Raw genomic sequence first — 24,239 nt, forward strand, 5'->3', positions numbered from 1 at the left:
TGTAAACGTAGCTATAAAAGACTCCTTCCTTTATGGAGCTTACCTTCTAGCTGAGTAAATTTATAGTAAATCATAATAAATGCATTATATTATGCTTGATAGTTGTATATGCTAAGGACAACAAAGGGGTGATGTTTTAGATATTTTGGCAAGGAAGGTCTTGCTGAGAAGGTGCCATTTGAGTGAAGATGTGAAGAAAGGGAGAGAATGAACCTTGAGACTACAAGGGTAAAAATATTTCAGGCAGAAGGGTAATGTAGATAATGCTAAGACTGGCTTCAATCAGTGGGATATCGGAGAAAATAGCCTGTAAGAAGAACCATATTGTAGGTAGGCAAGAAGGGAGGTTAAAAGGCCATTCTTTGCTAGCCACCTTTTAGAACAGAATCATTTTCTTACAGTAAAAGAAAAGAGAATGATCCCTTTTTATTTAAACTTTTGCTTTCGCAAATTGTATCTTTGTGTTTAGGAAGTCATTCAAGAATGGATAATGACAAACTATATTCTTTTAAAACATATCTTAAAGCAACTTTTGTATCATTACCTTTTGTTGACAGCAGAGGGAACCATTTTGCAAATTATCTAAATCTGGAAGGAGGTTGGTTGTTTTGTGATAAAACCCTTTCATTTACTGTGTTATGAAAAAAGAGTTAATTTGTTATGAAACAAATTAAAATTTGTTTTCTTCTAGAGCTCTATTAATACTTGTGTAAGAAAATTTATAGGGTATTCATGAAATTTAGAAGAAATAGGGGTTTCCCTGGTGGCTCAGATGGTAAAGAATCTGCCTGCAATGCACGAGACCTGGGTTTGATCCTTGGGTCGGGAAGATCCCCTGGAGAAGGGAATGGCTACCCACTCCAGTATTCTTGCCTGGAGAATTCCATGGATGGAAGAGCCTGGTGGGCTATAGTCCATAGGGTTGCAAAGAGTCAGACATGACTGAGGGAACAGAGAAAGCATGGGATGATGAGATGGGTTTAAAGGGGACATTTTAAAAAGGAACCCATATACCAGATAGGTTTTAAAAATTATATCTTGTTGAAAGAGGTAGTTCAGAGCTTGTTTACTGTTCTCCAGGTGATTCTTTGGTTCATTCATTTAAAAAAATGCTTGCCATTGGGTACTGTGCTGGAAATAACATTGTGAAAAAGATCTCAGAGGAGTGAACACATTTTAATAGTTTCACAGTTGAAGGCAAGAGTGCCTCTTTGGTGGGCCTCGGAATAGCAGGCATTGTTCAGGGAAGCTTTAAAGAGACCAGGGGAACTGGGTTTTGAGGTGTGGAAGAGTTGGAATTGGTTTGGCAGATGTTGGGGTGTAGAGTGTTCCAGAAAGTTGGCTAGTTAGACTTAAAATCTAGCTCTGATACTTATGGTGTAGTCAGGCCATTGTACATCAGTTGTATCATCTGTAAGATGGGTATAATAACTGCACTGGCTTCATAGGACTGTTGTGAGAATTAAATGAATATATAGAGAATATTTAAACTGTGCATATACTCAACAATTGAAGGTGGTTGTTTTTGTTCAGTCACTAAGTTGTGTCTGACTCTTTGCGCCCCTACAAACTGTAGCACACCAGGCTTCCCTGTCCTTCACTATCTCCCGGAGTTTGCTCAAACTCATGTCCATTGAGTCGGTGATGCCATCCAACCATCTCATCCTCTGTTGCTCCTGTCTCCTCCTGCCCTCCATCTTTCCCATCATGAGGGTCTTTTCCAGTGAGTTGGCTCTTCGCATCAGGTGGCCAAAGTATTGGAGCTTCAGCATCAGTCCTTCCAGTGAATATTCAGGGTTGATTTCCTTTAGGATTGACTGATTTGATCTTCTTGCTGTCCAAGAGACTCCCAAGAGTCTTCTCCAACACCACAGTTCGAAAGCATCAATTCTTCGGCACTCAGCCTTCTTTATGGTCCAACTTTTACAACTGTACATGACTATTGAAAAAGCTGTAGCTTTGACTATATGGATCTTTGTCAGCAAAGTGATGTCTCTGCTTTGCCATCCCAAAAGAAAAGAAATGCAAGAAGGCAAAGTGGTTGTCTGAGGAGGCCTTACAAATAGCTGAGAAAAAAAGAGAAGGGAAAGGCAAAGGAGAAAGGGGAAGATTCACCCAACTGAATGCAGAGTTCCAGAGAAGAGCAGGGAGAGATAAGAAAGCCTTCTTAAGTGAACAATTCAAAGAAATAGAGGAAATTGAAGGTTAACCTTTTTATAATGTGTTCCCTAATACTATTTATTTTCTGATTTCTGGAAGTCTTAATGAAGAGAAAGTTAACTTTTAATGTTGTTATTCTAGAGATCTAGGGGGTACAGTTGGCAGGTTGTAGTCTCTGAATCCGAGTGTTGGGGGAAAGGATGCGTCTAGGGTAGTAGTTCTCAGCCTTGGATACACAGTAGAATCATCTGGGCAGTTAAAATGTGCCCTAAGCCCTATATCAGACCAGTTTAATCAATATCTCTGGCACTGTGGCCCCAGGAGATTCTAATGTTTAGTCTTGCTGAGAACCACAGGTCTAGGGCCATTTCCAGGTTTCTGACTTGGGTAACTGGATTGCTGATGGTGCCATATACTGGGATAAAAAGCAGAGTGGAAAAAAAGAAGATGTTGCTTTTAATGTAGCCCTTGGTCTAAGAATCCTGTTAGCATTTGTATGCTTTAGCTTTTTGTAGTTAAGGAATGCTTTTAAATATTTGTTTCTGGATTGCATATCATAAATGACCCCAGACTGTGACTTTCATGTTCTTGTATCTACATTTTATATTTTGAGTTTCTTTTTAGATATTATCTGCTGCTGTTCCTTCTCTTTGGACTTATCTTTCAAATTACTCTATAATTTACATATTTTTAGATTTGTTTGACTCCCTCTTTTAAAATTTCTTGTTATTGCTTCCTCCCCTTCATCCTGTCTGGCCTCCCAACCACTGTTACCACCACTATTAGAATGTAATGTCTACAAGAACAGGGATCTTGATATTTTTGTTTGCCTATGAGTGGTAAATTCCTGGTACATAGTATGTAATACATATTTCTTGAATGAATGAATGACCATCAGGCTGGTTTTGTTTTCTTCTAGGTTCTTGACTATGCTCCAGAGTAAGTGAAATATTGTAGAGCAGAGTTTCAAAGGGATCTGTGAGAACTGTCTCTTCCCGTATTTAATTGATAAACATGAAGCTTAATTTTTGGTTGCTGAAGATTGTAAGAATATAGTTGAGCAAATGCTTCTTAATACATCTTAACAATGAAAACTTTTTTTTCTAATATTTTGGTAGGAACCACCAAAGCCACCTCTAAATAATTTTAAAGTGGGAATGAAACTTGAAGCTGTAGACAGAAAGAACCCTTATCTGATCTGCCCTGCAACTATTGGAAATGTTAAAGGAGATGAAGTTTATATCACATTTGATGGCTGGAGCGGAGCTTTCGATTATTGGTGCAAGTATGATTGTCGAGATATTTTCCCAGTTGGGTGGTGTAACCTGACAGGAGATATATTACAACCACTAGGAAGTAATGGTAAGATAATAACTAACTAATACATGTTCTTTTATTTTATTGAAGTTAGATCTAACTGCTGTTGACATTGAGGGTAGAACTTCATACCTAACTGAGGAACAGCAGGCAGAACAGTGAGGGCACTGTTCAGGTTAGAGAACTCAAGGTATAAGGTTATAATTAGAATTCTTGAGGGTCAGCACAACATCATGGTCTGAATTGATAGACCACACTGGCCAATATGGGCAAAGCTGCAGGCCACATTTACACCATTGAAGCTTTGCTGCTGTAAGCATTTTGGGGTGCTTAGCTACATTTATAGTTGCTATCCTATTTAAAATTACACATGGCATCCCATTGTTAATATCTTGAAGATTTTTTTTAAAGGTTGGGCATAGCAATTGTTATACATGTTTTACATGATTTTGGTTGATTTTTCAAGTTAAATTGGTGCTTTGATAGTGTTAAGATTTTACTTTTATAAAGATTTTACTTATGCATGTTAAAACTTTTTGACTATGAAAGCTATCACAAATTAGTATATTATTTACTATGTTATTTCAGTCAAGTGTTTATCAGTTGTAATGCTGTGCTTCCTAAGTTGAATACTGTGTTATCTAGCGTAGATATTTTCTTTCAGAAAAAAGACATCAAAATATTGAAGCTCCTTGGTTGACTCTTCCAAGGACATAGACATACCTAACCTGGTCTTCTGTGATGAAATAACTGCTGAGATTTAACTGGAGTCTAAGCACAGAACCCAGTCATTTGATCCAAGTTAAATGTGAACTTATTAGTGGAATCAAATATAAATCTACTTAAAATTTACTCCACTATGTTAATTTATACCAGAAAGAAAAGAAAGATGAGTGTAGGAAATGAATAGGTAACGTGTGTGGAGGAAGGCAGTACTTAAATATGAGCATATAGCCATAATGTTCTTGTAACTGCTAGTAGAATCTTATGTAATTTGGAACTTTAAGACATCCCATTATTCTGCAGTACTACATACCATGATGTTCTTTTTATTAGGTACCTCTTTTTGCCAGTTCCCTGCTGTCATAATTTTAGGTAACAGATGTTAATGGTTGATTTTTGTAAAATTTAATATGATACAGATTTATGTACATATGATACTAAAATAAGGCATAGTCTCTGCCCTCAAGAAGTTTACCTTCTACTGGGAGAGGGATGAATGGAGGGATAGACTTTTTAAAAAGATACAATACAAAATTAACAGTGTAAAAATAGAGATACATGCTAGAGGTGAAGGTGGCTGAAAGACATCTGGCTTGTTTAGGCTGGCGGTAATGGTGGTTGGGTAAGGGAACGCTTCACAAGAAGATGCATGATGTGAGTATTAAGAGAGGAGAAGGAGTTTGCCAGGCAGAATGGAGATAAAGGTAGGAGATAAAGACATCACAAAGGTGTGAAATTGCAGTGTGTTCTGCAAACTGATGAGTTCAAGTTGGGACATGGTAACTTCGGAAGGTGTAGTCAAGAATGCTATTGTCGTTCAGTATCTGGTCTCCCCCCTTTTTCTCCCCTTAGTAACAGTTTGGCTGACTAACATAAAGACTAGATTTCTAGCCTTTTTAGCAGTTAGTTATGGTCTTGACACTTAAATCCTTATCAATGGGATAAAAGCACAGGTAGTGTGTTACAGAGAGGTAAATGTACCCTTCTCCCTTCTTGCTTCTGTTCCGCTGTTAGAAATGTGGTTGTTTTGGATGGAGCTCTATCTTGAACTATAAAATGGGGACCATATTCTAGGCATTTTGAAGTGGAAAGCAGAAAGGAGCCAGACTCTCTGAGAACTTTGTGGAGCAGAATTTTTATACTAACCTATTCCAGACTATTTGAGAGAAATAAACTTCTGTGTTATGTAAACCACTATTTTACGCTTTTCTGTTACTGTTAGCTGAATTTAATCCTAACTGATTGATTCAGGGTAATTTAGGATATCCTGGTGGACATGTCCATTGGATTGATGCACATGCAGATCTGATGCCTACAAATTAGGTCTTGGTTGACACAGCGGCTTTGAGAATCATCAGGTTCATTCAAATAAATACCCTTTGTGTCAGGTGGGATTTTAGTTATTGGCAGGGGTGGGGGTTGTGGAGGTAAGGCAGCTTACACATCCTGTTGATAACAGTAACTGGTGGGGTTTGATGCATGAGACAAGTGCTCAGGGCTGGTGCACTGGGAAGACCCCGAGGGATGGGATGGGGAGGGAGGTGGGAGGGGGGATCAGGATGGGGAACACATGTAAATCCATGGCTGATTCATGTCAATGTATGGCAAAAACCACTACAATATTGTAAAGTAATTAGCCTCCAACTAATAAAAATAAATGAAAAAAAATTAAAAAAAACAACAAACAATAACTGGTAGAAGTTTTGGGTGTTATTTTTGGTGCATGTGTAACAGAAGGTAGACGAGGACCGACAGAACCTTGTGGGTCAATATTTAAATCAGTAATTCTTACACTTAAATCAACTGGGAGACCTTGTTAAAAGGCTGATACCCTGATACTCATGACTAGGTGTTCTGAATTAGTAGGTCCGGAGTGGGGCACAGGTGTTTCCATTGCACGTGGTTTGAAGCCCAAACTTTTTTTTTTATTGAAGCACAAGAGATGGGTAGATGGTAGAATTCAATTTAGGACACTGAGAAACAATATATATAAATGTAAGAGATTCGTTAGATTGATTCCCCCAACAACAGAAGAGAAAAATATTTTAAGTAAATAAGTATTCAACACTATCAAATGTGGCGTAATTCTCTCTCTTTATAATGTTCAACTTTTATCTGTCCTAAAGAGATGCGTTTCTTACAGATAGTTGATTTTAATTTTTTTTTTTGCCAGTCAGCTAGTCTGTTTTTTTAAACTGGAGCTTTTAATCTATTTATATTTATTGTAATCACAAATATATTGCGTTTTCAATATGCCATCTTATTTTGTGCTTTTTATTTGTCTTGCCTTTTCCATGTTCTAGTTTCTTTTCTTATCCTTGGATTATTTTTTCTTATTCCATTTGTTCCCCTCTTGTTTGGAAGTTATACACTATATTTTCTGTTTTTATAATACTCTAGGAATTTTAACATATTTTCTTAAAGGAAGTCTGAAATTAATATCTTTATTCTGCATTAAGCCAATAAAGGAAACTTAGAATATTCTACCCATTTATGCCCTTCAAATTCATGTTATTACTGTTGTATGTTTTAATTAGGTATTTTTGTAATCCTATAAACTGTGTGTGTGTGTGTGTATCTGTGTGTGTGTGTATATATATATGCTTCCCTGATAGCTCAGTTGGTAATGAATCCACCTGTGATGCAGGAGACCCCGGTTCGATTCCTGGGTTGGGAAGATCTGCTGGAGAAGGGATAGGCTACCCACTCCAGTATTCTTGGGCTTCCCTTGTGGCTCAGCTGGTAAAGAGTCCCCCTGCAGTGCAGGAGACCTGGGTTTGATCCCTGATTGGAAAGATCCCCTAGAGAAGGGAAAGGCTACCCACTCCAGTATTCTGGCCTGGAGAATTTCATGGACTGTATAGTCCATGGGGTCGCAAGGAGTTGGACATAACTGAGCGACTTTTCACTTCATATATATATATACACATACACATACTACATCTTCTTAAACCAGTTGTCTGTTGATGGCCATTTGGATTGTTTCCATGTCTTGGCTATTATAAATAATGCTTCTGTGAACACTGGGTTGCATGTATTTTTTCAAATTAGTGTTTTCATCTTTTCTGGATGTATACCCAAGAGTGAGATTTCTGGATCATATGGTAGCTCTATTTTTAGTTTTTAAAGGAACCTCCTTACTGTTTTCCATGGTGACTGCACCAATCTGCATTCCCACCAATAGTGTAAGAGGATTCCCCTTTCTCCACACCCTCTCCAGCATTTATTATTGTAGATTTTTTTTTTTGTGTGTGTGTTTTCCTGGTAGAATTTTATTTTTTTTTACAGTTTTAAATTTACTTAAAAATTTTTTTTTATTGAAGGATAATTGCTTTACAGAATTTTGTTGTTTTCTGTCAAACCTCAACATGAATCAGCTATAGGTATACATATATCCCCTCCCTTTTAAACCTCCCTCCCATCTCCCTCCCCATCCCACCCCTCTAGGTTGATACAGAGCCCCTGTTTGAGTTTCCTGAGCCATACAGCAAATTCCCTGGTTTTTAAAATAGCTATCTATTTTACATATGGTAATGTAAGTTTCCATGTTACTCTTTCCATACATCTCACCCTCTCCTCCCCTCTCCCCATGTCCATAAGTCTGTTCTCTATGTCTGTTTCTCCATTGCTGCTCTGTAAATAAATTCTTCAGTACCATTTTTCTAGGTTCCATATATATGCATTAGAATACGGTATTTATCTTTCTCTTTCTGACTTACTGCACTCTGTATAATAGGTTCTAGGTTCATCCATTTCATTAGAATGGACTCAAATGCATTCCTTTTTATGACTGAGTAATACTCCATTGTGTATTTGTTCCACAATTTCTTTATCCATTCATCTTGTCAGTTGACATCCAGATTGCTTCCATGTTCTAGCTATTGTAAATAGTGCTGCAGTGAACAATGGGATACACATGTCTTTTTAAATTTTGGTTTCCTCAGGGTATATGCCTAGGAGTGGGATTGCTGGGTCATATGGTAGTTTTATTCCTAGTTTCTTAAGGAATCTCCATACCATCTTCCATAGTGGCTGTATCAATTTACATTCCCAACAACAGTGGAAGAGGGTTCCCTTTTCTCCACACCCTCTCCAGCATTTATTTTTTGTAGACTTTTTGATGATGGCCATTCTGACTGGTGTGAGGTGATATCTCATAGTAGTTTTGATTTGCATTTCTCTAATAATGAGCCATGTTGAGCATCTTTTCATGTGTTTGTTAGCCATCTATATGTCTTCTTTGGAGAAATATGTTTAGGTCTTTTTCCCAGTTTTTGATTGGGCTGTTTGCTTTTCTGGTATTGAGTTGTATGAGTTGCTTGTATATTTTGGAAATGAATCCTTCATCAGTTGTTTCATTTGCTATTATTTTCTCCCATTCTGAGAGTTGTCTTTTCACCTTGCTTATAGTTTCCTTTGCTGTGCAAAAGCTTTTAAGTTTAATCAGGTCCACTTGTTTGCTTTTTTTTTTTATTTCCATTCCTGTAGGAGGTGGGTCATAGAGGATCTTGCTTTGATTTATGTCATCTTGAGTGTTCTGCCTATGTTTTCCTCTAAGAGTTTTATAGTTTCTGGTCTTCCATTTAGATCTTTAATCCATTTTCAGTTTATCTTTGTGTATGGTGTTAGGAAGTGTTCTAATTTCATCCTTTTACATATAGCTGTCCAGTTTTCCCAGCACCATTAATTAAAGAGGCTATGTTTGCCCCATTGTATATTCTTGCCTCCTTTGTCAAAAATAAGGTAGCCATAGGTGCGTGGGTTTATTTCTGGGCTTTCTGTCTTTAGCCATTGGTCTATATTTCTGTTTTTGTGCCAATACCATGCTGTCTTGATGACTGTAGCTTTGTAGTATAATCTGAAGTCAGGAAGGTTAATTCCTCCAGCTCCATTCTTCTTTCTCTAGACTGCTTTGGCTCTTCAGGGTCTTTTGGGTTTCTGTATGAATTGTGAAACTTTTTGTTCTAGTTCTGTGAAAATGCCATTGGTAATTTGATAGGGATCGCATTGAATCTGTAGATTGCATTTGGTAGTATGGTTATTTTCACAATATTGATTCTTCCTACCCAAGAACGTAGAATATCCCTCCTTCTGTTCAGTCATCTTTCTTTCATTAGTGTTTTATAATTTTCAGTGTACAGTTCTTTTGTCTCCTTAGGTAAGTTTATTCCTAGATATTTAATTCTTTCTGTTGCAATGGTGAATGGGATTGATCCCTTAATTTCTCTTTCTGATTTTTCATTGTTACTGTATATAGAAATACAAGTGATTTCTGTGTATTGATTTTGTATCCTGCAGCTTTGCTTAAATTCACTGATTAGCTCTAGCAATTTTCTGATACTATCTTTAGGGTTTTCTATGTACAGTATCATGTCATCTGCAAACAGTGAGAGCTTTACTTCTTCTTTTCTGATCTGGATTCCTTTTATTTCTTTTTCTTCTCAGATTGCTGTGGCTAGGACTTCCAGAACTATGTTGAGTAATAGTGGTGAAAGTGGACATCCTTGTCTTGTTCCTGATCTTAGGGGGAATGCTTTCAGTTTTTCACCATTAAAAATAATGTTTGCTGTAGGCTTATCATATATGGCCTTTACTATGTTGAGGTAGGTTCCTTCTATGCCCATTTTTTGAAGAGTTTTAATTATAAATTGGTACTGAATTTTGTCAAAGGCTTTTCCTGCATCTATTCAGATTATCATGTGATTTTTATATTTGTTAATATGATTATGCCAAAGCCTTTGACTGTGAGGATCACAATAAACTGTGGAAAATTATGAAAGAGATGGGAATACCAGACCACTTGACCTGCCTCTTGAGAAACCTATGTGCAGGTCAGCAAGCAACAGTTAGAACTGGACGTGGAACAACAGACTGGTTTCCAAATAGGAAAAGGAGTACGTCATGGCTGTATATTGTCACCCTGCTTATTTAACTTATATGCAGAGTACATCATGAGACACGCTGGGCTAGAAGAAGCACAAGCTGGAACCAAGATTGCTGGGAGAAACATCAATAACCTCAGATATGCAGATGAGACCACCCTTATGGCAGAAAGTGAAGAGCAACTAAAAAGCCTCTTGATGAAAGTGAAAGAGGAGAGTGAAAAAGTTTGCTTAAAGCTCAACATTCAGAAAACTAAGATCATGGCATCTGGTCCCATCACTTCATAGTGAATAGATGGGGAAACAGTGGCTGACTTTTATTTTTCTGGGCTCCAAAATCACTGCAGATGGTGATTGCAGCCTTGAAATTAAAAGATGCTTACTCCTTAGAAGGAAAGTTATGACCAACCTAGACAGCCTATTAAAAAGCAGAAAGATTACTTTGCCAACAAAGGTCCGTCTAGTCAAGGCTATGGTTTTTCCAGTGGTCAGGTATGGATGTTGGACTGTGAAGAAAGCTGAGCACCAAAGAGTTGATGCTTTTGAACTGTGGAGAAGACTCTTGAGAGTCCCTTGGACTCCAAGGAGATCCAACCAGTCTATTCTAAAGGAGATCAGTCCTGGGTGTTCATTGGAAGGACTGATGTTGAAGCTGAAACTCCAATACTTTGGCCACCTGATGTGAAGAGTTGACTCATTGGAAAAGACCCTGATGCTGGGAGGGATTGGGGGCAGGAGGAGAAGGGGACGACAGAGGATGAGATGGTTAGATGGCATTACTGACTCAATGGACATGAGTTTGAGTAACCTCTGGGAGTTGGTGATGGACAGGGAGGCCTGGCGTGCTGCGATTCATGGGGTCACAAAGAGTTGGACATGACTGAGCGACTGAACTGAACTGAACTGAATATGGCGTATCACACTGATTGATTTGCGTATATTGAAGAATCCTTGCATCCCTGGAATAAACTCAACTTGATCGTGGTGTATGAGCTTTTTGATGCATTGCTGAATTCTGTTAGCTAAAATTGTGTTGAGGTTTTTTTGCATCTTTTCATCAGTGATATTAGCCTGTAGTTTTCTTTTTTTGTGCTGTCTTTGTCTGGTTTTGGTGTCATAGTGATGGTGGCCTTGTAGAATGAGTTTGGATGTGTTCCTTCCTCTGCAATTTTTGAAAGATTGAACTTTTCTAAGAATCTGTCCATTTCTTCCACATTATCCATTTTATTGCCATATAGTTCATAATAGTCTCTTATAATCCTTTGTATTTCTGCATTGTCTGTTGTAACCTCTCCTTTTTCATTTCTAATTTTGTTGATTTGATTCTTCTTTTTTTCTTGATAAGTTTGGCTAGAGGTTTGTCAATTTTGTTTATCTTCTTAAAGAACCAACTTTTAGTTTTATTATCTTTAGTATTGTTTCTTCCATTTCTATTTCATTTATTTCTGCCCCGATCTTTATGATTTCTTTCCTTCTACTAATTTTGGAGTTTTTTTGTTCTCCTTTTTTCAGTTGTTTTAGGTGTAACGTTAGGTTGTCTGTTCAGTGTTTTTCTTGTTTCTTGAGGTAGGATTGTATTGCAAAAACTTCCCTCTTAGAACTGCTTTTCTTGCATCCCACAGGTTTTGAGTTGTCGTGTTTTCATTGTCATTTGTTTCTAGAAATCTTTTGATTTCTTCAGTAATCTGTTGGTTATTTATGAACATATTCAATCTCCATATGTTTGTGTTTCTTACAGTTTTTTTTCTTGTAATTGATACCTAGTCTCATAGCATTGTGGTTGGAGAAGATGCTTGATTATTATTTGTAGACTTTTTGATGATAGCCATTCTGACCAGTGTGAGATGATACCTCATTGTGGCTTTTATTTTCATTTTTCTGATAATTAGTGATTTTCAGTATCTTTTCACGTGCCTGTTGGCCAACTGTGTGTCTTTGGAGAAATGTCTGTATGAGTTTTCTCATGATTGGTTTGTTTGGTGTTTTTGATGTTCAGCTGTATGAATTCTTTGTGTGTTTTGGATCTTAACCCCTTGTTGGTGGCATCATTTGCAAATATTTTCTCTCATTCTATAGGTTTTCTTTTAATTTTGTTGATGGTTACATTTGCTGTGCAGAAGCTTTTAAATTTGATTAGGTCTTATTTGTTTATTTTTTTCTCTTTATTTCTTTTGCTTTGGGAGACTTATCTAAGAAAGTATGGCTGCAATTAATATCAGAGAATGTTTTGCCTATATTCTCTTCTGTGAGTTTTATGGTGTCATGTGTTTTTTAGGTCTTTTAACCATTTTTAGTTCATTTTTGTATATGGTGTGAAGAAGTGTTCTAATTTCATTGGTTTACATGTAAGCTGTCCAGGGTCCCCAACACAACTTGTTGAAAAGACTATCTTTTTCTGCATTGTATGTTCTTACCTTCTTTGTCAGAGATTAATTGACCGTAGGCTCTCTGTTCTGTTTCATTGATCTGTATGTCTGGTTTTGTGCCAATACCATTGCTGTTTTGATTACTGTAGCTTTGTGGTTTCATTTATAACTACTTTTTGAATACAAGTAATCCAACCTGGCTTCTTTGGTGGCTCAGATGGTAAAGAGTCTGCCTGCAATGGGGGAGACCTGAGTTTGATCCCTGGGTTGGGAAGATCCCTTGCAAATTGAAATGGCAACCCACTCCAGTATTCTTGTCTGGAAAATCCCATGAATGGAGTTGCCTGGTGGGCTACAGTCCATGGAGTTACAGAGTCGGACATGACCAGTGACTTTCATACACAGTCCAACCTGTGCCAAAATAGTATTTGGAAGCAGTAGAATAGAAACAAAGATATGCCCCCTGGTGCCACATTCTGATATGTAAAGATTCACAGATGTTCCCACAAGAACTGTAGGATTCTGGGAAGAGTATGGTTAAATGTTGTTAGTTGATGTTCAGAGACATTGCATATATGATTCATTTTATTTTTTTCAAGCATTGCTTATTAATTACAGATAGATTAATAGTGTTAGTACTGTACTTACACAAGCTGAAATACTGTTTTTGAGTAGAGAAAACATTTACTTTAGCCAATATATAATTCACTAAATGACAGCTATAATATAGAAGTATCATTTCTTAGACATAATGTGGTATTCTTTTTATTTATTTATTTTTGGCTGTGCTGGGTCTTTGTTGCTGTGCAGGTTTTCTCTAGTTGCAGTGAGCAGGGCTATTCTCTTGTTGTGGTGTGTGTGCTTCTCACTGTGGTGGCTTTTCTTGTGAAACTTGGGCTCCATGGCATGCAGGCTTCAGTAGTGGTGGCTTGTGGGCTTCAGTAGTTGCAGAGCCTGAGCTCAGTAGCTGCGGCTTGCAGGCTCTAGAGTACAGACTCAGTAGCTGTGGCACATGGGCTTAGTTGCCCCGTGGCCTGTGAAATCTTCCCGGACCAAGGATTGAACTGGTGTCCCCTGCATTGACAGATGGATTCTTAACCATTGGACCATCATGGAAATCCTAATGTGATATATCCTTGAAAGCCAAATGTTTTTAAATTATTTTTTATTATTTTTAATATAATTTTTCTCTAATAGAAAAAGTAATAAATGCTTCAAGCAGAACAATGAGAAAAGCATACTGAGATAACCATGGCGAACAGTTTTATCTGTATTTGGCTTCAAATGCTTTTTAAAAATTTTTGTTTTACACATACAGCTTAAGAATACAGACACAGCAAAGCAGTAGAAAAATGTTGTTATAGCATATTTATTCTTAAAAATCATACAGAAGAATTTAGAAGAATGAGACTGTTCCTGTTTACTAAGAAAGATGTACTAATGTATTAATAAGATGTATTAATTGAAAAGAACAACCTCCCTAGTACATACAATATAATACCATTAAGTTAAAATAAGTATGTATTTCTATATTTAACTATAGATATATATAAATAAATACATAGAACAGATCTGAAAGGCTATACAAATTTGTAATAGTGATTATTTTTGGAAAGAGGTATAGGGTGGTAATGGGGACTTTTATCTGTGGCTTTTTTGTTGTTGTAGTTTAAACCAGAATGTATTGGTATGTTACATTTGTGTCTAAATTAATTCATGGTTTCAGTTTGAAAAATTATACTGCATACTCCACTCTTTTGTCTACTTTTTTCATGATATCTTGTGACTGTATTCCCACGTGAAGTACATTCATCCAGTTTCAATTTTACTTGTTTTGTGCTCCATCATGTGGCTGTACCATAATTTATTTATCGAAACTTCTGTTTTGTTTGAATTTAGGCTTTTTACACATTTATGTTATTAAATTAGATGATACGAAGAATATATCTTTGCACACTTCTCTAATTATCTACATAGTTTGCTGAGTCAGAGGGTATGTTTTTAAGGCTGACAAATTGTCATTCAGATAGGTATACTCACATCCACTCCCCTCAGTGGTGGGTGAAAATGTTTTTTTCCTTCTCTGGTCAACTTTGGGCATTATCTTCTTATTTTTGCTATTTTAAAAAATGTTATTTTTAAATTTTTTATTTCTTAGATTACTAGTGAGGTTGAATCTTTTTGTTTCCATTTATTTTAATTATTAATATTCCTTTATCATTTTCCTGCTAATTACCTTTTCCCACTTTTTTCTTATTGTTCCTTTCCTTGTGGATTTGAGTGATTCATTTGTTGCACATAATCAACCCTTTGTCATAAAAACAAAACCTTTTCCTCAGTCATTTGCTTTTTAATGATATTTATGGTCTTTTAAGAGAATGTACAGAACTGTTAAACTTATTGACTTGAATATTAAATAACTAAGGGGGCTTAGTTAAATCATTTCAAAAAGGACAAATAATATTAAATTAGTAGAATTTCATGAATTTTTAAAAATCTGCATTGTTTTTATTTGTTTTGAATATTTCTCAAACAGTTTGGATTTTTTTTGAACCTTTTTAAATTGCTTTTCCATTTTTTTTAAAGACTATAGCACATAAAACCTTTTCTTTTTTTTTTTTTTTATTAGTTGGAGGCTAATTACTTCACAACATTTCAGTGGGTTCTGTCATACATTGATATGAATCAGCCATAGATTTACACGTATTCCCCATCCTGATCCCCCCTCCCACCTCCCTCTCTACCCGATCCCTCTGGGTCTTCCCAGTGCACCAGGCCCGAGCACTTGTCTCATGCATCCCACCTGGGCTGGTGATCTGTTTCACCATAGATAGTATACATGCTGTTCTTTTGAAATATCCCACCCTCACATTCTCCCACAGAGTTCAAAAGTCTGTTCTGTATTTCTGTGTCTCTTTTTCTGTTTTGCATATAGGGTTATCGTTACCATCTTTCTAAATTCCATATATATGTGTTAGTATGCTGTAATGTTCTTTATCTTTCTGGCTTACTTCACTCTGTATAAGGGGCTCCAGTTTCATCCATCTCATTAGGACTGATTCAAATGAATTCTTTTTAACGGCTGAGTAATATTCCATGGTGTATATGTACCACAGCTTCCTTATCCATTCATCTGCTGATGGGCATCTAGGTTGCTTCCATGTCCTGGCTATTATAAACAGTGCTGCGATGAACATTGGGGTGCACGCGTCTCTTTCAGATCTGGTTTCCTTGGTGTGTATGCCCAGGAGTGGGATTGCTGGGTCATATGGCAGTTCTATTTCCAGTTTTTTAAGAAATCTCCACACTGTTCTCCATAGCGGCTGTACTAGTTTGCATTCCCACCAACAGTGTAAGAGGGTTCCCTTTTCTCCACACCCTCTCCAGCATTTATTGCTTGTAGACTTTTGGATAGCAGCCATCCTGACTGGCGTGTAGTGGTACCTCATTGTGGTTTTGATTTGCATTTCTCTAATAATGAGTGATGTTGAGCATCTTTTCATGTGTTTGTTAGCCATCTGTATGTCTTCTTTGGAGAAATGTCTGTTTAGTTCTTTGGCCCATTTTTTGATTGGGTCATTTATTTTTCTGGAATTGAGCTGCAGGAGTTGCTTGTATATTTTTGAGATTAATCCTTTGTCTGTTTCTTCATTTGCTATTATTTTCTCCCAATCTGAGGGCTGTCTTTTCACCTTGCTTATAGTTTCCTTTGTAGTGCAAAAGCTTTTAAATTTCATTAGGTCCCATTTGTTTAGTTTTGCTTTTATTTCCAATATTCTGGGAGGTGGGTCATAGAGGATCTTGCTGTGATTTATGTCGGAGAGTGTTTTGCCTATGTTCTCCTCTAGGAGTTTTATAGTTTCTGGTCTTACATTTAGATCTTTAATCCATTTTTAGTTTATTTTTGTGTATGGTGTTAGAAAGTGTTCTAGTTTCATTCTTTTACAAGTGGTTGACCAGTTTTCCCAGCACCACTTGTTAAAGAGGTTGTCTTTTTTCCATTGTATATCCTTGCCTCCTTTGTCAAAGATAAGGTGTCCATAGGTTCGTGGATTTATCTCTGGGCTTTCAATTCTGTTCCATTGATCTATATTTCTGTCTTTGTGCCAGTACCATACTGTCTTGATGACTGTGGCTTTGTAGTAGAGTCTGAAGTCAGGCAGGTTGATTCCTCCTGTTCCATTCTTCTTTCTCAAGATTACTTTGGCTATTCGAGGTTTTTTGTATTTCCATACAAATTGTGAAATTCTTTGGTCTAGTTCTGTGAAAAATACTGTTGGTAGCTTGTTAGGGATTGCATTTGAATCTATAGATTGCTTTGGGTAGAATAGCCATTTTGACAATATTGATTCTTCCAATCCATGAACACGGTATGTTTCTCCATCTGTTTGAGGAACATACCTCAACATAATAAAAGCTATATATGACAAACCCACAGCAAGCATCACCCTCAATGGTGAAAAATTGAAAGCATTTCCCCTGAAATCAGGAACAAGAAAAGGGTGCCCACTCTCACCACTACTATTCAACATAGTGTTGGAAGTTTTGGCCACAGCAATCAGAGCAGAAAAAGAAGTAAAAGGAATCCAGATAGGAAAAGAAGAAGTGAAACTCTCACTGTTTGCAGATGACATGATCCTCTACATAGAAAACCCTAAAGACTCTACCAGAAAATTACTAGAGCTAATCAATGAATATAGTAAAGTTGCAGGATATAAAATTAACACACAGAAATCCCTTGCATTCCTATATACTAACAGTGAAAAAACAGAAAGAGAAATTAAGGAAACAACACCATTCACCATTGCAACAAAAAGAATAAAATACTTAGGAGTATATCTACCTAAAGAAACAAAAGACCTATATATAGAAAACTATAAAACACTGATGAAAGAAATCAAAGAGGACACATAAAACCTTTTCAAATAGTTAATGAGTAAAGACAATTCAGGCTTTCCTGGTGGCTTAAATGGTAAAGAATCCGCCTGTGATGGAGGAGCTGCAGGAGCTGCAGGTTCTATCCCTGTGTCAGGAAGATTCCCCTGGAGGAGGAAATGGCAACCCACTCCAGTATTCTTGGCTGGAGAATCCCATGGACAGAAGAGCCTGGCGGGCTCACAAAGAGTTGGATAGGACTGAAGTTACTTAGCATGCATGCAAAGACAATTTAATTGCATAATTTTAAGAATGCATTTAATTTACTTTAAAACTTCTTCTATTTTTTCCCTGGTGTTAACACTTTTATAATCAGAACGAGCTATGTTCTTATCAGGCCTATCATTGCTATAGAAATCCTCTGAGAAACATGCTTTCAATAAAAAATAAAGCAAGCTGAGTGGCTTTTCCCCCTCTTGTTTATTTAAATTTTCCTTTGTTGGCTCTTGTTAACGACCCTCACCCTTTACTTTCAAAGCCCTTTACTTCTGTTTGGTTCTGTCACAGCTCATCAGATTTATTCTAGAGACCTGAACAGGGCATTTGTTGAGAAAGAGGAAAGAAGTGTGTGCTGCTGTATCCTTGGCAACTTAAGGCTGAGTCAAGTAAACTAAAACAAAGTCCAACGTAGATTTTTCCTTGCAAAATTTATTTGATCTTAGTGTTCTCTGTTTCGGTTTTTCCCCTTCCTTTTATATCTTATATCTTAGTTCTCTTCTAAATAAATGATATAAATTTAGGAATGCCCTGTAAACTGTTGGTTAACTATTGGTTTCTTTTCATATTGCCCTCCTTTTGTTTCCAGCATATACACGTACTGGAATTTATAGCCAGTCATTTCATTAAAGTCCAAATGTTTAATACATGAAGAATAAGACTTGGAATCTAGCAACTTAGAATCAGAGCTGGGTCAGTCATTATTTTAAAGGCTATGTATTTTTTTTTTAAAAACTTTTCTTGTCTTTATTTGGAAAATTTTGTAAACAAATATGTTGCTGTTTTATTTTATAAACACAGTAAATGTAGGTTTTTAGTGTTCTGAGAAATTGGGGAAACTCAGAAACAGGATTCTTTTAAAAAATTTGATTCAGTGTTAATTTTTTCTAATATTGTGAGATATTCAAAGTTTTTTTGTTTTATAAATACTTATAAACTATTCTACCTGACTTTAAAAGTACTTAAATACTCTTAAAGTTAACTATATAAATTAAACTTTAACTTTGTATAATTTCCAAAACATTAATGAACTAATTTTATTTAACTTAGCTTCAGATTTATGCCTCATTGATTATAGCTTAATGACCCACACTGGTGTGAAATGTCATCGTGTAGTCTAATTCTTTAAGCATTTGTGGCCATACAGACCAGGAAAGAGGGCAGCAAGCTTCCAGATGCTTAGAGTATAAAGTTTCTGGATCCCAAGGGTATAGAGGAATTCCTGTGGTCTGAAGGGAAATGTGGAGGAGGGGAAAACCTAGAATCAGAAAGGTGTAGCTAAGAATTCCTGTATAATAGCACAGTATGCTGTCAGTGATCATTTTAACTCTTTTTCTTGATCAAATCCTTCAGTTTATTTGGGTCCCTCACCCCCTGCCTCATGGAAACAACTTTAATTTCCAAGTGGAACTCAGTGGTAACATGTCGTTTCAATCACAAGTTTGTAAAACATTTCTGATTATGAATAATTGATAGAACTGGCATATTAGATTTTCTTTGTTGGTAATTCAGACATAAATTGTATGAATAAGAACTTTTCTCTTAAGATTAAAGTGAAAAGTTTTAAATATGATTATCTTGGGCACTATTAGCTGCTTCTTTGAATGATGGTTTATTTTATGTCGTGTGTATGCACATGTTGCAGGAAGGGGGGCCCCTCTAGGGCCCGTAACTGGGCTCCTGTCTAACACTTGGAAATGAATTGTCCAAGGAGACACATGTGCTGACAAAGCAAGTGATTTTATTGGGAAAAGGTGTCCAGGAGGAGAGCAGTATGGTAAGGGAACCCAGGAGAACTGCTCTGCCATGTGGCTCACAGTCTCTGGTTTTATGGTGATGGGATTAGTTTCCGGGTTGTCTTTAGCCAATCATTCTGACTCAGTCCTTCCTGGTGGTGCACACCTTGTTCAGCCAAGATGGATGCCAGTGAGAAGGATTCTGGGAGATGGTCTGACATGTGGTGTCTCCTTTTGACCTTTTCCAAACTCTTCCGGTTGGTGGTGGATTATTAGTTCCGTGTTCTTTACCAGGATTTCCTGTCGTAAAACAACTCATGCAAATGGTTACTATGGTGCCTGGCCAGGGTGGGCAGTTTCAGTCAGTGTGCTTCCCCTAGCACACACACATGTATATGGTTTAGTTTTTTAATTAAAATTTTAAGGGAGTGGATTTTAAAATCTAAACTTTTGATCCTTTAAAATATATAATTAGTCATTTTATATTATAGTCTTATTTTGCCCTTTGTAACATTTTCCTTTGGAACTATTTAAAAGTTAATCTTTTTAAAAAATTTTATTGAAATATAGTTGATTTATAATGTTGTGTTAATTTCTACTGAACAGCCAGGCAACTCAGTTATACACACACACACACATATTTTCTTTTTCAAAGTTAGTTTTTTGAGAAGTATTTCAAAGCTTTTATGTGTGGACAAGAAGTAGCTTTACTCTCCACCCCCATCTCATTCTCATTTTTAAAAAACCAAAACCACAAATTATGGCTGCTTTTACTCTTTGTTCAGGTAACCAGAGGACTATGTGGTTTCTATAACTTGTGCTTCACCTCTCTAAATTTTAAAATTAAGATTTTGTAATTTTTCAGACATCTTTCCCATTTTTCCCTCCTTATATGACTGTGTGTTGAGTAAATACCACATAAAGCAGCACTTTTCATTTCTGTATGTTATGGTGGGTCAAAAATAACAGAGGTGCATAAAATTAAGGCTATAAAATATTCAAGGTGTATCAGTTCTATCAGAAAGCTTCTGAATAAACATTTGAATATTTGTTTAGAGTTTTGACCTTAATGTAGCTTATAATAAAATGATGTGAAGAGCTGACTCATTAGAAAAGACCCTGATGCTGGGAAAGATTGAAGGCAGGAGGAGAAGGGAACGACAGAGGATGACATGGTTGGATGATATCGCCGACTCGATGGACATGAGTTTGAGCAAGCTCCGGGAGTTGGTGATGGGCAGGGAAGTCTGGTGTGCCACAGTCCATAGTGTCCCAAACAGTTGGACAAGACTGAGAAGCTGATGCTTGATTGATGCTTAGTATATTTAGTACTTTTCCTGTTTGGTATAAAATAAATAGTTAGAAATGCTGTCAGCCCAAATTATTCACTTACAAGCCAAGAAATTTTAAACAGCTGATACTTTCTTTTTCATATGAACAGCTTGGAACAAATGTTTTGCTTGTGCAAATGAAATAGCTATTATGATGCAAAGGAGTATCTTGAAGAAAAAAACAAATGTCCTTTCTTTGTTTTAAGTACTTCAGCCAAGTATTGCAGTAATTGCAAGCAGAGCCTGAAGCTTTTTCTTCTGTTTTATGATATATTTTAACAAGTCCTCTTGAGACTATTAAAATGTCTTGGTTTTTAGTAGTCCAGCAGGGATAACTTTGTCTGTGGACACAGTCGGGTTGGCAGTTAGATTTTTGCTTGTCTTCTTATTTGTTTCCAGATTCTCTGACCCAGGGTAACCTTTGGTTCTTCTCCGACGGCAGGAGTGAAGGAAGTTTGAGCAGGTGACTGATGATCACTGTCTATACAGCCCACAGACAATATGTGAATTACTTTAGCAGTCCTCTTAGTCCCCTCCTCCCACTCTCCCCTTCCCCAAACTAGCAGATGCAAATAGCTTCATCCCTATTTGCTAGAAATTCAGGCTGACTCCAGCAACGTGGGCTTTGTTGTTAACTCGCTTTCTCCAGAAAGGCAGTTTTATTCCTGGTAAAGGAGAAAGGCTATCAAGTGGAACCTAAATCACCCTCGTGGTAAATACAGCACCAACTTGTTTCTCTTGAATATTTCTAAAGGTAGGAATTACCACCAGAGTTTCTTACTATTGCAGTTGAAGTGTGGTTAAAGAAATTCATTGTCTGCTTTGTTAGCTTTTGTATACTAAATATCGCAGGCATTTCTGTTAACCAAAAGAAAAAAAAAATCCTCTATTTTGCTCTAAATATTCTGTGCTAAATTGTTGGCACCAATTATTTGGTTAGTCACTTCTAAAAATTGTTTTGTAATACAAGGAAAAGTCAGATTTTGGTTATTTCCATGATAAAAATATTTTAAAATAGAAAAGAACAACCTTATTGTAAATCAAACTTGATCATTTAAATCTCCAATTAGTGATGAAAAGTTGCCAGATACTTTTCTATAGCATTGAGAAATTCAGCATGGTTTTTCACTGGTATTACATGAGACATATAAAAGGATTTTTATGATATAGAAATGTATATAACATATTTTGCTAGTTAAATATTGTATCAATACATTTAATGTGTTTTGTGGAAATTATAGTGGTGACTGCTGTGAATTTTTTTTTTAATTTTTGGAGCATAATGAAAGTCATGCTATAGAAGTCATTCAATAAGAAAAAAGACACTATCGTTTAAAAATGGAGTGACTTTTAAAAGCTGAGTCTTGTTAGATGATACCAATTGACCTGACACAACTGAAGTTGCTTCTTTTTGTGCAAACTTCCCTTTGAAAATTTTCTTTTGTTAGTTTTGTTAACTGTTTTTTTCTTCCGTAATGTCATTTTAACCAAAATCTTGGTTTCTTATGAACTGAGCAGATAGGAATAGTAACTGTGAATTAAAATGATCTTCATGGAAAGCACCACCCTTGAAGCTGAAGGGAGTGGTTTACAAAGCATCTATGATCTGCAAGTCAAAAACAAATATGTTTTTAAAACAATTCTCTTAAAACCCTTCTAAATTCTAATTGTGATTTCTAGCTTGTTCTTGCATTTTTATGATTTTGTTTCTAGACTAAATACATATAAGATATAATTATATAACAGGGTAGGAAAAAGCAATATAAATTCAACTAACAGATTTTCTTATTTTAATTTTGCATGTATGCTAAGGGAAGAAGGCATTGTCACTTAGGCTTGGAGATGAACAAATTTAACTGGACTTCTGCAATTTGTATAAGTTAGAGAGCTATCCTATATCCTTTCAATTTTGTTTGGAAAATTTTTCCCAGAAACATTTTTACATGTTTTAAATCACCTTAAGTTGGAATATTCTATGCAGATTATATTTTATAAGGCAGGTGTTTGAAGAATTTCTTCTCTCTTCTTTAATCTTTTTATATTAGATCTCCAAGCCCTGTTTTGAAATGGGGGGAAGGACTGATTCCAAGCTACAGATCTTTTCAATGTATTTGATTTTGACTTAGTTGTCTGGGTATCCCTGGTGGCTCAGATGGTAAAGAATCTGCCTGCAAGGCAGGAGACTCTGGTTTGATCTCTGGGTCAGGAAGATCCCCTGGAAAAGGGCATGGCAACCCACTCCAGTATTCTTGCCTGGAAAATTCTGTGAACAGAGGAGCCTGGTGGGCTCCTTTGCAATCCATGGGGTTGCAAAGAGTTGGACATGACTACCAGAAAAGACATGGCAGTGCTTCCCAAATGGGAATGCACTCTGAAGACCCCAAAAGCAAGTTCTTTTTTGATTTTGTGTTTAACTTTTTATTGTATTCTGGTATAGCTGATTAACAGTTTTGTGACAGTTGCAGGTGAACAGTGAAGGGGACTCAGCCATACACATGTTATTGTTCAGTCACTAAGTCGTTTCCGACTCTTTATGACTCCATGAACTGTGGCACACCAGGTTTCTCTGTCCTTCACTATCTCCGGGAGTTTGTTCAAGTTCATGTCCATTGAGTCAGTGATGCCATCTAACCATCTCATCCTTTGACATGCATATACATGTATCCATTCTCCTTCAAATCTCCCTCTCATCCATACTGCCCCATAACATTGAACAAAATTCCATGTGCTATACAATAGGTCCTTGTTGGTTATCCATTTTAAGTATAGCAGTGTGTACATGACCATCCCAAACTCCCTCACTATCCCTTACCCTCCCAACCGTAAGTTTGTTTTCTAAGTCTGTGAGTCTTTTTCTGTTTTGTAAGTTCATTTGTGTCACTTAAAAGCAAATTCTTTTAAGTAAGATCTTTATTTTTCTGAGTGAATTTCTTTTTATGTGTGAGTTACCTTTTATATGTTTAAAGTATTTTTAATACTGTAAAACTATGGTTCTTGGTGTTGAGAGAAACCTTACATGGGTCAAGAAGGACAATCAGGAAGGGCAGTGGAGGAGCTAAGGGTTTATTCATTCTAAGGGTTTGCTCACCTACCAACCAAACCATCTCTGCTTGGTCAGTAAGCAAGAAACTGGGCAGTCTTCAGGTTGCAATAGGTAACTGGCTGCAAGGTCCGGCAAAGGTTAAATTTGAAAACACAAGTCCCATCTCTATAGAAACCAGAATGGTTACCACTAAAAATTAGAGATCTTGTTTTCCTTTGTAACTTTTTTTCCTTGTAGTAATTAGTTGTGAAGCAAATCTTTTAAAATGAATGAAGAATGAGGAGTGGAGTGCAGAGGTCAAAAAAACTTTTATGTTTGTTTTGGTCAAGTTCAGTTCAGTTCAGTAACTCAGTCATGTCCGACTCTGCGACCCCATGGACTGCAGCACGCCAGGCCTCCCTGTCCATCACCAACTCCCCGGGTTTACTCAAACTCATGTCCATCCAGTCGGTGATGCCATCCAACCATCTCATCCTCTGTTGTCCCCTTCTCCTCCACCTTCAATCTTTCCCAGCATCAGGGACTTTTCA

General features: G+C 36.7%; 1 protein-coding gene across 4 annotated transcripts in view; it reads left to right on the forward strand.

The window, feature by feature from the left end:
• Window positions 1-24,239, forward strand: part of SCML2 (Scm polycomb group protein like 2) — a 105,000-nt gene that overhangs the window by 41,768 nt on the left and 38,993 nt on the right. For all 4 annotated transcript variants that reach the window (XM_043897057.1, XM_043897055.1, XM_043897059.1 and 1 more), the window contains one exon: window positions 3,279-3,522. In XM_043897057.1, coding sequence (XP_043752992.1) covers window positions 3,279-3,522 — 244 coding nt within the window. The remainder of the gene's footprint in view (window positions 1-3,278; window positions 3,523-24,239) is intronic.

Source organism: Cervus elaphus, chromosome X, assembly GCF_910594005.1.
Source record: "Cervus elaphus chromosome X, mCerEla1.1, whole genome shotgun sequence".
NCBI classification, from domain to species: Eukaryota; Metazoa; Chordata; class Mammalia; order Artiodactyla; family Cervidae; genus Cervus; species Cervus elaphus.